Below are 13,913 nucleotides of genomic sequence, written 5' to 3'. Positions count from 1 at the left end.
AAAAAGATGAGTTTTAGAAATAACTGGAGCATTATGCTCTTTACAGGTGACCGTAAACATTAACTGTAATGTGTAACATGCTGTAAATATAATGTGCAACACTGCTACCTACAGGCCTGAACTAGTTCTGCGTGCACTTTTGCAAGCCAAGGGTTAATTTGCAAATCACATTACAGAATATTGTTGTATTATATTAATATTGAATATTATTAAAATGAATATTGTACAATATTAGTTATATGATGGTATTGTATATTTTTATTACTTGGAATATATTTTATTCAATTTTTTATTTTTTATTTAATTTATATTTAGGTCAATGGCTCTACGACCATGATACATTGAAACATATTGGTGTATTACGTAGTTTAGTTTTTTTAATTTTAATTTTGCCACGAAAATACAAACACACTAAATAGTCCTTCACCTCACTAGTACTCGACCCGGAAGCAGTTTAACGTGGTTTCCGGTTTTCGGGGCGTAAAGATGTCGCCTGCCCTGTTCAATTTTGTCGAAGCTAAAGACAAGTTTACGGTGCGGAAATCGTCTATAAATGGCTTTACCCAATTTACACACTTGTATATTATTTAACCCTGTATTTTGTGTTTACAAACTACGCCATTCTGCGAGCGGGGGACCATTAGCACTGTTTTTCTTCATGTTTGCTAACCTACGTTACCTAGCACGTAGCTAATGCTAATGTTTTATACATATTCTTTTCATAGGCGTCCATCAAACAAGCACACACCGGGAAAAGCAGCAAACCAATACTTAACTCCTTTAATCAAATCCCTGGAAAGTAAGTATCGACATTCATTCAACATTAAACACAAAACAAGAACGTCTAGTTAACCGCTTGTTTTCCTGCTAATCAGTGAGACAGAAAAGAAGACCACACTGGACCAAGCTTTTAGGGGAAGCCTTGGAGAGCAGATTGTAAGACACCACTTCAAATTGTTTAGTTCATTCGAGTGTGTTGAATATGTGAGCTCAAGCAATATTTGTATTTGCAGGTCGACCAGACGAGAAACTGTGACGACTATCTGTCTCTCATTTACACGAGTATAGATGTGGTTACTGAGGGTATGTTCACATATTATATTACATACGTGCTGTATGCTAGGGATGCTACGCTAATATCTCTAGTTAGCTCTAGTTACAGTTAATTCTAGTTACAGCCAGTAACAGCTAGGCAAAGCGTGTAAACAAAGATGCAAGAACAGTTGAACAGAGAGGTTTGGTCAGGGAGGGAGCAAACAAACTGGCATCAATTGGAGTTACCTGTGGCAAGTTTAATATGGGATGCACCGTTTTGTGGGCAACACTACATTACACAGCAGACAAGTAGGATTTGCCTCTGCACGCGATTGGTTTTTGTGATCAGCTTTGAAAGCCGTTTCTTGGCGTATGCAAATCATGTTACTTTTTTTTTATGGAAATCGGCTGATATTGATAGGTTGCCGGTCGATTGGAGCACTCCTAATATACTATATATATACTATATATTTATATATATAATATATACTATTCTCACATTCCTCCTCTTCACTTAACCCTTCCTTAAACTACAAAACAACTGTACACTACTGTAAACAACCCTCACAATAATACAGTATTGTTTCAATGCAGGGATCTGCTCCGCTACGACTCCTTTCATCCTGCTGGGAGACGTCCTGGACTGTCTTCCTCTTGATCAGTGTGACAAGATCTTCTCCTTCGTTGAGGAGAACGTCTCTACCTGGACATCAGTAAATAAGGCCCTGTGTCCTTTATACTTAAATGCTTAAAACCTAAAAAAAAATATTTAAACATGCACTCTCTCGTAGAGCTCATTCTACACTGCTGGCAAGAACTACTTGTTGAGGATGTGTAATGGTAAGCAATTGTTTGTTCTTATTCATATCTTCATATATTTATTAAAGTTACTCACTTATCTTGTCTGTCTTGTAGATCTTTTACGGCGCCTGTCCAAGTCTCAGAATACAGTATTCTGTGGGAGAATCCAGCTTTTTCTGGCTCGTCTCTTCCCTTTGTCTGAAAAATCTGGTAAGTATAGTGACTAGACAATAAGTCTCAAGCAAACTTCATCAAAAATGTGCAGCCGTTATAATTCGAATGATTAATGATTTTTGACTTGCTCATTAATTCATTTTACTTATTTTGATATTGTAGCCTTATTAGGCTCCAATATCCTCGGCCAACTTGTTTTTTTTTGTTTTTCGAAAATACAGAAAACTGCACAAGTTGGGATAGTTCTGTCTTGGTATTTTGTTTTTGTTTTTTTTACATCCAGGCCTTCTCATGGTTGCTAATGAAACATTACTGACACCTAGTGACCAGTGTAGAATACTACATATTTGTGTATTTCAATGCATTTTGTGTTTTATATTTGTACGTTCATTTAGTATTTTTTATGCTTGCATATGCTCAATTTAGACCAGAAATATAGACAATTACTTTAACATGCATATTTTTAACTAATAATTGTCTTTAGTCAACCACCAAACAACAATGATTTATTCATGAATATATTTTTGAAAAACTTAAGTTGTGAAATTCCAGCCACAATGTGGGGAGGGATGTTTACTTATTGTAGTATTTTGTGCATTGATTGTTTTGAATTTCTTATCTGATTATGTGTTGCCGTTGTCCACCATGCTGCCAATAACCGTATGCTAACCCTAACCTTGACCATGTGTGTTTTGTGCTGTGTGGCAGGTCTGAATCTACAGAGCCAGTTCAACCTGGACAACATAACCGTATTCAACAAAAATGAAGGCGAAAGCACTTTTGGGCAAAAAGTAAAAGGAGCTCCACTTTGCAGTACGTGCGTGTATGTTTTCTTCAAGTAGCTGTGTTGTTTTGTGTCCTTGTAGCACACAGAAGAGAAGGAAGATGGCATGGAGGTCGAGGAAGGAGAAATGGGCGAGGATGATGCACCAGCATCGTGGTGAGTAAACTACTGAAAAATACTTTTGATGAAGCACTTGTCACTCATGCATTTGTGCTTCCAGTTCAATTCCCATCGACTACAACTTGTACAGAAAGTTCTGGACACTGCAGGACTACTTCAGGAACCCAGTGCAGTGCTACGACAAAGTCTCCTGGATGACCTTTCTCAAGGTATTTAAATGTGGCTTGATGGTGGTTGGGTGGTGAAGCAGGTATTGTTGGTCACCTCCGACTGCTGCAGTACTCGGATGAGACCTTGGCGGTGTTCAAGAGCTTCAAGCTGGATGACATGCAGGCGTCTAAGAGGAAGCTGGAGGAGCTTCGAGCATCCAGTGGAGAACATGTCTACTTTGCTAAGTTCCTCACCAGCGAGAAGGTGGGCTCATTGTTTGTTTTTTTCTTTTCACATTCACACTGGTGTTTTATACGTTTAATACTGGAGTTTAGCAATTTTTTGGCTTTCATTTTTATAGTTTTATTATTTTGTATGGTTTGTAATTTATTATGAAATTATATTTACATTTTTTAGGGATGATTATTAGTAATCAGATACTTTGTTTTTAAAATGTCAGGTATTTATATGGAAAATTGACTAAATTCCTGGTCACAACCCACAATGCATGTTTTTAGTCTGTTTTTTTTCATGGTCAGTCGTACGGTGTAAAAAGTGTAAGCATGTGGCCCACACACCACCACACGTAGGATGATCTTACGAGGTTCTCCAGATGTCCCTGCTGTTGGTGCCTTAATATGCCGCCCATTCCACCGCAGAGTCTGGGTTCTCCGGGTTGGTTCTTCGGGTTCTCATGCTGCAAGCACAGCTTCAAGTGGCAGCACCTCCTCATGATCAGACTGTATGGCGTCACCATCTGACTCCTCTTCACTCCTCTTCTTCTCTGGCCCTCTCCTCTTCCTCAACCCGTCCTGTCTGGCCTCTCTAGCCGTACCCCCACTACCTTTTGACCTGCAGAGGCAGCTCAACCCTGACAATATGTTGGCACTCATCTGTTAGCTTGGCTTTACTGCAGAAAGCAGTGGGCACAACATGCTGAGTTACTACGGTCCGGATGAGTTCTGCTTGCTCATTGGACAGTCAAACTGGGGAAGTACCGTGTAAGCATGGATGGCACACCTATCATGGAGTCAGTGCACTGTGTGCTCATTGGAGGGCACACGCGTCACATGAATCCATAGCCGATGCCGCCCCAACGCAGTGAACATTCCTCCTGCACTAAAAGTGCACTAGACAGCACACCCTTGCAACTGTGACGGTTTGGGACTGGGGCTTAATTGGGTTAATTGCCAGATTTTGTCACGTTTTTATGTTTCCATATAAAGGTAGACAATTCACGGGTACGTGTTACATTAAGCAGCAACAAATTGTACAATTTGTATAGGTGTGTACTCGGCTCAATAAATGTGCCGTACATTTTTTAGCTTTTTGCTAAGTGGTTTGTGTTGGCTTGCAGCTGATGGACTTGCAGCTGAGCGACAGTAACTTCAGACGTCACATCCTGCTGCAGTACTTAATCCTCTTCCAGTACCTCAAAGCCCAAGTCAAATTCAAAAGGTAACAGGAAGACTTGAATGACTGTATCAATTTTGTTTGTATGATGATGATGATGATGATGATGATGATGACAGCTCCAGCTGCATGCTGAATGACGATCAGGCTGCATGGATTGAGGAAACCACTAAGCTGGTTTACCAGGTAACTGTACATGTTAATACTGCAGTATTTTCAATCATGAGTTTGTGGTCCTGACCTCTGACCTTTCTTAGCTTCTCAGTGAGATTCCTCCTGATGGGGACAAGTTTGCCACCATGGTGGAAGTAAGTTGTTTACAACAATTCCAAACAATGCTGCCACTAAAGCTAAGAGTCCATGAAATAACTGAAGGCTTCATTCATGACAGCACATCCTCAACACGGAAGAGAACTGGAACGCTTGGAAAAATGAAGGCTGTCCCAGCTTTGTGAAAGATCGGTACGGTAAAGCGCAGTATTGGCAGCTCGTTTTGATATTTTCTTACCAAAATTTCGCTGTATGTTTTTTTTTTTTTGTCCTCACCAGGCCGACAGATGACAAACCCAAGAGGCCCACCCGGAAACGACCGGCTCCAGAAGACTTCCTCGGCAAAGGACCCGACAGAAAGATCTTCATGGGGAAGTAAGGATTATCTTTATCTTTTTCTATACCTTGCACAATGGAAATATACACAAAAAAGTTAAAGTCCATGGCACACATACTACCTCACACAAAGCTGAAAACGATGACATCATTCCTCCTCCACGTTAATAACTGCCAACCTGCACATTGAGAACAAACAGTAGAACTCATCAACCCTTCCAAAGATCCTCTCTATGGCTCCTGGTATGATTAAGTGACTTATGTTTGCTTTTGCATCAGTGATGAGTTGACTCGTCTGTGGAACCTCAACTTGGACAACCTGGATGCCTGCAGGTCGGATAGCAGGTAAAAAGATAAAATGACATCCTATAGATGTGATGCATGTCTTAAAGTTGTTGATGATGCAGGGAGTTCATGCCTTCACTGGATGAATTCTTTGCTGAGGCTATCGAGCAGGCTGACCCTGTCAACATGGTGGAGGATGAGTACAAGTAAGATGGAAAAATCTAACTTAAAGGAAAACGACACTTTGTTGGAACTTTGCCCATTGTCCACAATCCTTAGGAGAGACATGAACGCATCATTCTCTTTTCTGTGTGTTTATAAAGACATAAAAACAGATAAAAGAGACACCTCATTACCACACAATGCGACATACCAATACTGCCTACAAAGGCTGCTATTAAAACACTTCCAACAAGTTTTATATACATACTGTAGCCATGTAGTAACGGGTACATTCATTATAACGTCATTATTACAGTATTTTAGTAATTTTAAGTATTACCAGTATTACTTCTTGTGTGCATTGATTTCACATTGCAACATAGAAATTTCCAAAGTGAGAATTAAAAACGCGGCAGTTTTGGCAGCTACGATATGTAGCCTTACCTTTCTTTGTAGTGGTCAGAGACTTGTGAGCGTGGTGAAGCTAGGCACTAGCTGATGTGGTGTGGCAAGGTGTCATGTAGATGTAGCCTTGTTGGTGGTTTGTGGGACTTTTTTAGGCTTTATGGGCGGAATAAGTGTTTCCCATTACGTGCATTCTTTAGCATCTTTTATGTAAAAGAGAGACACGTAAAGATTGTGGATGATGTGCAAAATTCGCCCAAATTTCCCCAGGTGCCTTTTCTTGTTGGATTTCTTCAAGGCTTATTTGTTGTCTTTGTGGCGCAGAGTTGTTCGTAATCCAAATTATGGCTGGCGAGCGCTGAGGTTGTTGTCCAGAAGAAGTCCTCACTTCTTTCAGCCCACCAACCAGAAGTTCAACAGCCTGGCTGACTATTTGGACAGCATGGTCAGCAAGCTGGCCAAGGAGCTGCCTGTAAGCATCCTACATATTAAGTTCCACAGTGAGGGCATAAACGGTTACATATGCTCATGTTTTTTCCCCCTACACAGAAGGACATCCCCTCTGAGGAGATTAAAACGGGTGAAGATGATGACGACGACAACGGAGACAATCTGCTCAAAGACAGCAATGACAGTGAGTTGAATAGCTAATTATAATCACCTGCTACTTAAATTATGACTTTACAGAAATATATATTTTTAATCTCAAATTTGAAATACTTTTGTGCAGGTCCAAGCATGCCCAGCAAAATTGTGAACAATGGGCAAATGGACGACATTGCCTCCAAGATGGGAGCTCGCTGGAAGACGCTAGCATCTCACTTGGACATGAGTGCGGCTGAGCTGCGTGAGATTGAGGCAGAAAGTGACGATGTAGACATTCAGGCCAAACTGCTGTTGGTCACCTGGCAGGACCGTGAAGGGGCCCAGGCTACAGTGGAAAACCTGGTGGCAGCCCTCAATGCTGCTGGCTTTTCCAAGATGGCTGACAGCCTCAGTGAGGCCTGAAGAAAACTGTTTTTTTTTTTATGTGTGTTAAGACCAAAACCTGTTTTTTGTAGGGCATGAGATGTGGAAAAAGTGTAGAAAGGTTTTAGTTTCCAAGCTGACATTAAAGAAAGTTTTGCTACACAGTGGCATACTCTTTATTTTCAGCACTTATGAAAAGCCATCAGTCAATAACTTACAGAGTGGAGATGAGTGAAAATTGCTGCTTAGACAAAGTGAACCAATATTTTTTTTTTTTACACAGTAAGACTTGCAAGCTTCACAGCTGACTGCTGCTTGTATTTGGCAGAAAAGAGCAGGAGAGGACATGAGCAAAAGGCGTAGCTATGGATGGCGAGCACCTGGTGAAAGGCTTTAAAAATAGACAGCGTAGAAAACATTTGCAGCTTCTTGGATCCAGTCCATGTTTTGAAGCTCACCAAGGTTTGAGTTGTTTACAGGAAGTTGAGGTGACATGTAAAGCAGACAGTGACAATTTGTGTCGTTCCCCCTCCTCACCAGCCAGACAGGACGCTATTGTTGCTCCTCCAGTATTTCCAGTCGTCGCGGGCCATAGAGTAGAACATACGCTATGTGCCAGTCGCCGCCGCCAGACAGTCTCAGGATGTCCTCTGGAGAAACTACGCTCACCTTGTCGTCATCAAACTTCACCCACTCGTCTGTCATCACAGCGGCGACACTTAATGTTTCTTTGTTGCGACATTAAAAAGCCAACAGCACCCACCTTCTTTCCTCTTGACCCAGCCCACATAGTGGCCTGATGAGCTGGAGCGACCTTGATGTGTCAACACGGCCTGAAGGTCGTAGTAACCGCTGTTGTTGGAACCGACATCTGTAGGCACAATTGATTGTCTTATAACAGAATACTTACTGTACATGTGCAATAAGACATGCACAATGAATATCTAACATGCATCAAAAAAAGCAGATCAATGATATAACTTGAAATAAAGTTTGTATTAGTAAATAAATCCATACACAAATTGTATTTAAATACCATATTAAAAAATGTTCAAGTTTGATATTTGCGGTCAAGTACAAGTCAGATGTGAGTACTTACCATCAGGGAAGGAGAAAGGTTGGTATTTCACTTCCTGGACTGCACCTGCTTTCTTTGTTGGCTGTTTGGACGACAACATTGGTTGAAATGTCAACTTCCAGGTTATACTTCAGTCGAATTGACGGCATCCATTTCTTCACCTTCTGCTGCTGCTTCTCCAGCTTCTTGTCCTCCACCTCTTTGAACTTTGACCTGAGGGGCAGCATGTTCTCCTGCAGTTCGGCCGTGCAGAGCTCGTACACGTCCAGCATGAGGGGGAATTTGACATCCTGTCACACAAACAACGCCAACACGTTCACACAAAAGAGCTAGTACCGGCCTAGATGGGCATGAAGGTGATTCACCTTGAGGACTTTGGCGTTGACCGACTCTTTCTCTTTGTAGTAAAAACGAACCATCTGCACGGTCAGGTAGGCCGGGAGGCGGCTCAGCTTAGACTGACACGACAAGAAGATGATACATGTCAGGAGTTGGCATCATCATCTTAAAGTTATTTTATTCCGACTCTTACAGATTTGATATAAAGAGCATTTCTTTCCAAGCTTGTGGACATTTTGGTGATTTCTTCCTGGAGTCTCTGGAGAGAGAGATAGAGAGAAAACAGGTATTAATGGAAATCAGCTCAAAATGGCTGAAAAAGGATCCCTGAAGACGTGACTGATCTATGGCATCTTGAAGCAGGCGATACAAAAAGTGCCGTACTTGACAGTTAATTATATTAATGGCCACAGTTTGACCCTGGAACAGATTCTTATCACTATGAGTGGATAATGGTTTGTAAATGAATCCCAGACTGGATTGTATTGGATGGCCACTGGTGATGCATTCAAGTACATACCAGCCTCAGTCCCGTGGCGAGATACTTGACTTCTTGATTGATGAAGCAGCTGAGCTGAAGTTGACTCTCTTTGCCTTTGATTGGCTCCTCCTCGTCCGACTCTGTGCATTTCATACTGAAGAGGACTTGAGGAAAAAACGTCTTGAACCGTACTAGTCAGATATTGACGAGATACTCCACAAAGGATACGTTGTTTCAAATTCTACTCCAAAGTACTGGTCGATGAAGTTCTTCTTGGCGGAGGCGGAGGCGCTGTCAGTGTCGGTCTAAGCACAGGAAGAAATGAGTGAGTTGTTATGAATGCAAAGTCCGGTGAAGACATAGGTTCTACCTCCATGGGAGTCTCTGCTTCTAGTGGCTCCAGCTTCTGCTGAAGAACTCTCATCATCTGCAGCCAGCATTCATTAGCATCCTGGCAACAAAAAGAAGATTCAGACAATATGGGTCAAAGATATCCTGTTGGGATGACAACAGGATTTAACATCTTCCTTCCTAACCTGTTGGAGGTACTGTCCCTGTTCTCCCTTCTCGGCGAACTGTGGAAAGGCCATGTGGAGGAACTGCAGCAGGATGATTGGGGGCAGGCTGGAGGAGGTCTTGTCCATTGTCTCATATAAATCACGCAGAGCTGATCGTACCAATATACATCAAATAAACATCTCTTGCACTGTCCAAACATAAGACGGCACTTCCCACTGGAGTACCAACAGTAAGCCGTGTACTTCCTACCTGCTGTGATGTATTGTGATGGTGCACTGGCGCCTGAGGATCGCAGAGCACCTGAATACCTGTAGAGACACACCTACAGTCAACAATATCCTAGAGACAGCAACACCAACATGGCAGACCTTGGCTTTATTGGCCAAAATAAAGAAAAGTAGCACTTGCTGACATGTGCTTACTTTCTGAGAGCAGTCTTGAGCTCGGGTACGGAGCGCAGACACTGCACCGTGGCGTTCATGTAGCACGTGTTGCCCAGATTGGTTAGCCCACAAGGAAGCTCCATCTAGCAGATGACAAATTCATGACTCAAATGCCGTGGACCATAGAAATGCCTCCACAGACACACACTCAAATTCCAACATTTTCACAGACTTCACTACCCCTCAGCAACCCCACGACATCCAGTGAAGGCAAAATGTACTTTTGTCCGCTATAAAAACATTGATATACACAGCATAAACATTATACTGTGTATGAACAGTGCTCTTATATTAATGATGGACATGGGAGTTAACAGCTTGAATGTATTTTTATTTCACTGTATAATAATGAGATAATGGGGGACATTTTAACAGTTGCATCTCGTTGATGCATCGCTGCATAACAAGTGAAATGTAAGCTTTCCATACGTTTGGGGACATGTTAGTAGTGTGTAAAAAAAGGACAAATCAGCAGCATTGCATTTTAGTCCACTCATCCTGTGACGTACAGTGTGTGTCCACGAAGCAGTGATGTCCCTCCTGATGTGCCATAGCTTGTGTGGAAGGTGTGAAGTTGTAGATTAGGATATAAAAAGATGGTTACCATCCAACCTCACGCAAGTCATGCTGTCTGTCATATCCATTATTTTACACAGCTCAAGTATGACACCCATCGTCATAGTTTAACAATAAACTATATAACTGTGTGTCGTTTTTATTGATTTTTTTTCTTAACAGAAACGATTTATATAGCGTCGCTGGGAACACTTCCTTTTCCCCAGAGTGCTTTGTGGTACAGCTTTTGTAAATGGCCAGAAAATACATGGTTAGAGCTCACATAATTGTTGGTTCATATTTTTCAATATACAGAGGTAGTGTCTTGTGTGTTTTTATCCACCTATTACGATGCTGTGCGTAGTTCTTTTAGTACCGCGAGTAGGATTGGTGTGTGTGAAGTGATGATGACCCGCAATTCATAATTTGGTATGAGTGACAGTTTCACTGCACGTGAGTACCATCTAATGGTGCAAATGTGACATGACACAATGACATTTGAATGATAATCTTAATCATAACGTTTTTTTAAGGATATTATGGAATATCACTGATAGTAAATAGCACAATTATCGATTATCATCGATTATCATGACAGGCCTAAAGAATGCAAATTGAAGTGAAGAAAAATGCAATACGCTATATGACCGGTTACTGTTTATGAATATGTATGATATAAGTACAATCTGTTTCAGAGCAACATGTACAATAAAAGTAGATACACACTAGGTCCAGCTCTGACAACCATCTGGATGTTGCTTCAAACCCCATTGTTTACTACTATATGAGGTGCTAAATAGCTCGTCAAAGAGAGTTGTTTTCGTGCAGACAAGCATAAGTACAAAACAAGCACAAGTACGAAAGAGCAATAACAGGATCAGGATGCAAGCTGAGGGGCCGGCGTAGTGACAAGACAGCTAATTCCCTGACAACTCCATCAGTTACATAGCTACATACCTGCGCGATGTATGAGGTTTATCATTTGTTTTTCTTCAGCGGATGGGCTAAACTAGCATGATGTTGCTGATAAAACATTGTTTACGTTGTTGTAGGTGATATATGGCATCTATTACATTGGGAAATCCAGAGTTGCAGTGTGTATGTAAAAAGTGAATAAAGTACAAAAAAAGTGCTTGTCGCCTCACACTTTTGAGACATGCCCAAGCAAACAAAGCTCATTATCCTTAAAGCTACAGACACACCAAGACCCTGATAACCAATAGGGCTTACGAAACTGCAAATTGGGTACTCACGGCTGAGGCCAGCTGCTCTTCAGTCATGTCTTCTACAAACATAGGCCTAACAGCAGGCTCCTCGGGCAGAGCTTCGGCTGATCCCATCATCAGCAGAGTCATTCCCTAAAACCAACAACCAACCAAGAGGCAATCAGCAATAAAAAATATTGCAGTAGTTGTCTCAATCGGTATGAAGTGAATACTTACATTTTTCAGCTTTATATTCCCCCACTCATCATCCTAAAACATACGGGAGAAATGGATTGAGCGTTTGAGGCTTGGATTTGAAAAATAACACACCATTTGATCGTGGGATGAGTACCGAATGCTGTACCATAATAGTACAGACACTGACGGAAACAGTAGCAACCACACTAGGTATATATTGGTGCTAAATTAATTTAGTGGCATAGAAATGAGAGGTCCCGATGCAGATGCCATTCAAGTGTTAGAAACGGCAGATACGACCTGTGGAGATTTCCAATTTGAGAGTCATGTCTGTGCTTTATTGATAGCAAAATTTCTCGACGTAAATAAAATGTGTGTGTACATTTTGCTGATATCGTAGCATAGTACGATGATATGGTAGGTTGTGTAATGTTTTCCTATCACTTCAGGAAAATAACTGAATGATACAAATATATTTATACTTTATAAGCTTTCTGGCACAAGTCTGGCCAGGGATCCAACTCATACTCTCTGCTTCAAAAGTCATGGAGGTTTGCCATGACACCACCAATAATAATAACAATGATGGTGGTATCTTCTGCCAAATATCTTATTGATGAAAGAATAAGTGTGCCATAAAATGTGCCCTGTCAATTAATCAATTTACATTTACTATTTTTCATTCTGACGCTAATCTCACAAGACATTTTTAGGCTAAATACAGGACAATTCCGTTTCTCAAGGGGCGGTTGACAACTCCAAGGCCTGAGGGGTTCATCTTGCTGTCAAATCTTGTGGCAAAAACAAACCCACTTCCCACACACTTGGAGACATTGCCACAGGCACATCTCATAACATCGTTTTTAATGTTTTCAGCAAACGTAGCCAAAAGAGTTTCAGCAAAAACAAATGCACGGCAGCCATCCTCGTCACTCGCATCGTGTAAACACTACCGGCTCCGGTATCGGATGACATGTAAACAATATCCAATCTACATCCATGTGTTTTTACCTTGAGGGTGCCTCCCTTCACCATCACTTTTTGCCTGTCGGGCTGCACTCCTGTCAGGGCAAAAAGTTGAGCCTTGAACACCATGGGCGGCTCCTCGGTGTTCAGCTCCACGGCGTCAAACTTTTCTTTGCCCCATTTCACATTTACTACGAAAGAGAATGTGAACATCACCAAAACATGCACAAGTGCACCCCTATAATGTATGACACAGCAGAAAAGTTAGCTAAATTACCTGGCTAAGTAGCAACGGTAGCTGTTGACAGTGCACTGCGAGGAAAGTGCATGCCAAGCTTTTCCTTTATTTTGATAGTGACATATTAAACGTGCTTTTTGAGTTATCAATTCCGCATTTGTGTAATTTAAAACAAATAGGCAAACAAATCCTCCGAGAGCAGTGGACTCGAGGTTTAGCTAGCATTGTTAGCGCTTGCACCTGTGTAACAGAGTGAGGCCATTATGTTAGATTAAACATGTCCTATTTCGGATGCAATGAAGTCATATATAAAGAGCAAGCTTAAAACGCTCTTGTTCGTTTTGACGAACGACATCTTTAAAAATGAAAACCACTAACCACCCGTTAGCCCAACTAGCCGAGTTAGCTTAAACGGCTACCAGGGTTGCCAGTTACACTAAGCGACCGGCTCGACTAAAAAGTCACTTTCTGCGAAAATTGTATGTTAAGAGTTAACCGTCACACGGGTATACATTTATCGATTGGTGTAATTTTTTGCATAAACGCGTTAGGTGACAAGCTAAGGGCTAAAAGACAAGCCAGTAACAGTTAGCTCGCTAACCGCACATTAAGCTAACACGCTAAACAACGTTACCGCGCTGCCTACGAATGCAGTCTTCTTACAAAACTTTCACACATTGTCGTTAAATAAGCCTCGTTAACAACGAGCCCATACCTGAAAAAACCGGCATATTTGGCAAGCTCTTTTGTATGCGTCTTCCTGTTTTCAGTCCACCGGGGCGCGAATGACTTGGCTAGTTGTTACTAGTGTGAACTTCATTCAAATAGAATGACGCTGCAAACAACACGTTGGACTTATCGATGAGCTCCGAAATTTACTAGCCAGGCCTGGCGCATATGACATACACCATGCTGGTCAGTGTTCATTTAATGACAGCATTCAAAACCAAAGTAAGACTGGAAATACTATTTAATGTAAAAAAATAC

At 41.5% G+C, this 13,913-nt stretch overlaps 2 protein-coding genes across 3 annotated transcripts; one reads left to right on the top strand and one right to left on the bottom strand.

The window, feature by feature from the left end:
• The first annotated feature begins 453 nt into the window (after positions 1–453).
• On the top strand, positions 454–7,068 carry thoc1 (THO complex 1). Its single transcript, XM_058069178.1, has 21 exons — positions 454–534; positions 726–799; positions 876–936; positions 1,014–1,083; positions 1,630–1,748; positions 1,827–1,875; positions 1,951–2,046; positions 2,719–2,801; positions 2,877–2,950; positions 3,015–3,123; positions 3,194–3,328; positions 4,422–4,522; positions 4,597–4,663; positions 4,735–4,785; positions 4,869–4,939; positions 5,027–5,122; positions 5,363–5,428; positions 5,491–5,574; positions 6,260–6,407; positions 6,485–6,569; positions 6,666–7,068. Exons 1-21 carry the CDS (start codon positions 487–489, stop codon positions 6,941–6,943), a joined length of 1,965 nt encoding a protein of 654 aa, XP_057925161.1. The 5' UTR covers positions 454–486; the 3' UTR covers positions 6,944–7,068.
• Positions 7,051–13,820, bottom strand: usp14 (ubiquitin specific peptidase 14 (tRNA-guanine transglycosylase)). Of its 2 annotated transcripts, none has more exons than XM_058069179.1 (16): positions 13,642–13,820; positions 12,734–12,879; positions 11,762–11,794; positions 11,573–11,677; positions 9,744–9,847; positions 9,571–9,629; positions 9,339–9,469; positions 9,173–9,253; positions 9,031–9,107; positions 8,842–8,956; positions 8,515–8,580; positions 8,348–8,440; positions 8,144–8,272; positions 8,004–8,064; positions 7,668–7,775; positions 7,051–7,602 (listed from the first exon to the last, which is right to left on the bottom strand). In XM_058069179.1, the coding sequence occupies exons 1-16, from the start codon at positions 13,655–13,657 to the stop codon at positions 7,457–7,459; spliced, it is 1,470 nt and encodes a 489-aa protein (XP_057925162.1). In that variant the 5' UTR covers positions 13,658–13,820; the 3' UTR covers positions 7,051–7,456. The 2 variants fall into 2 exon arrangements, with proteins under 2 accessions (XP_057925162.1, XP_057925163.1); XM_058069180.1 differs by lacking the exon at positions 13,642–13,820 and adding an exon at positions 12,966–13,555.
• Between the last annotated feature and the right edge of the window lie 93 nt (positions 13,821–13,913).

This window comes from Doryrhamphus excisus, chromosome 3, assembly GCF_030265055.1.
Source record: "Doryrhamphus excisus isolate RoL2022-K1 chromosome 3, RoL_Dexc_1.0, whole genome shotgun sequence".
Taxonomy (NCBI): domain Eukaryota; kingdom Metazoa; phylum Chordata; class Actinopteri; order Syngnathiformes; family Syngnathidae; genus Doryrhamphus; species Doryrhamphus excisus.
The sequence above is the reverse complement of the archived record's forward strand: the minus strand, read 5'-3'. Positions and strand labels throughout refer to the sequence as shown.

Excerpts from the sequence above, each read along its gene's own strand:
- thoc1 (XM_058069178.1), top strand. The coding sequence starts at position 487 with ATGTCGCCTGCCCTGTTCAATTTTGTCGAAGCTAAAGACAAGTTTACG. Across the intron at positions 800-875 it reads TTTAATCAAATCCCTGGAAA|TGAGACAGAAAAGAAGACCA; the intron begins GTAAGTATCGAC and ends CCTGCTAATCAG. Across the intron at positions 2,951-3,014 it reads GATGATGCACCAGCATCGTG|TTCAATTCCCATCGACTACA; the intron begins GTGAGTAAACTA and ends TTGTGCTTCCAG.
- usp14 (XM_058069179.1), bottom strand. Across the intron at positions 9,848-11,572 it reads AAGAGCAGCTGGCCTCAGCC|ATGGAGCTTCCTTGTGGGCT; the intron begins GTGAGTACCCAA and ends GTCATCTGCTAG. Across the intron at positions 9,630-9,743 it reads CTCAAGACTGCTCTCAGAAA|GTATTCAGGTGCTCTGCGAT; the intron begins GTAAGCACATGT and ends GTGTCTCTACAG.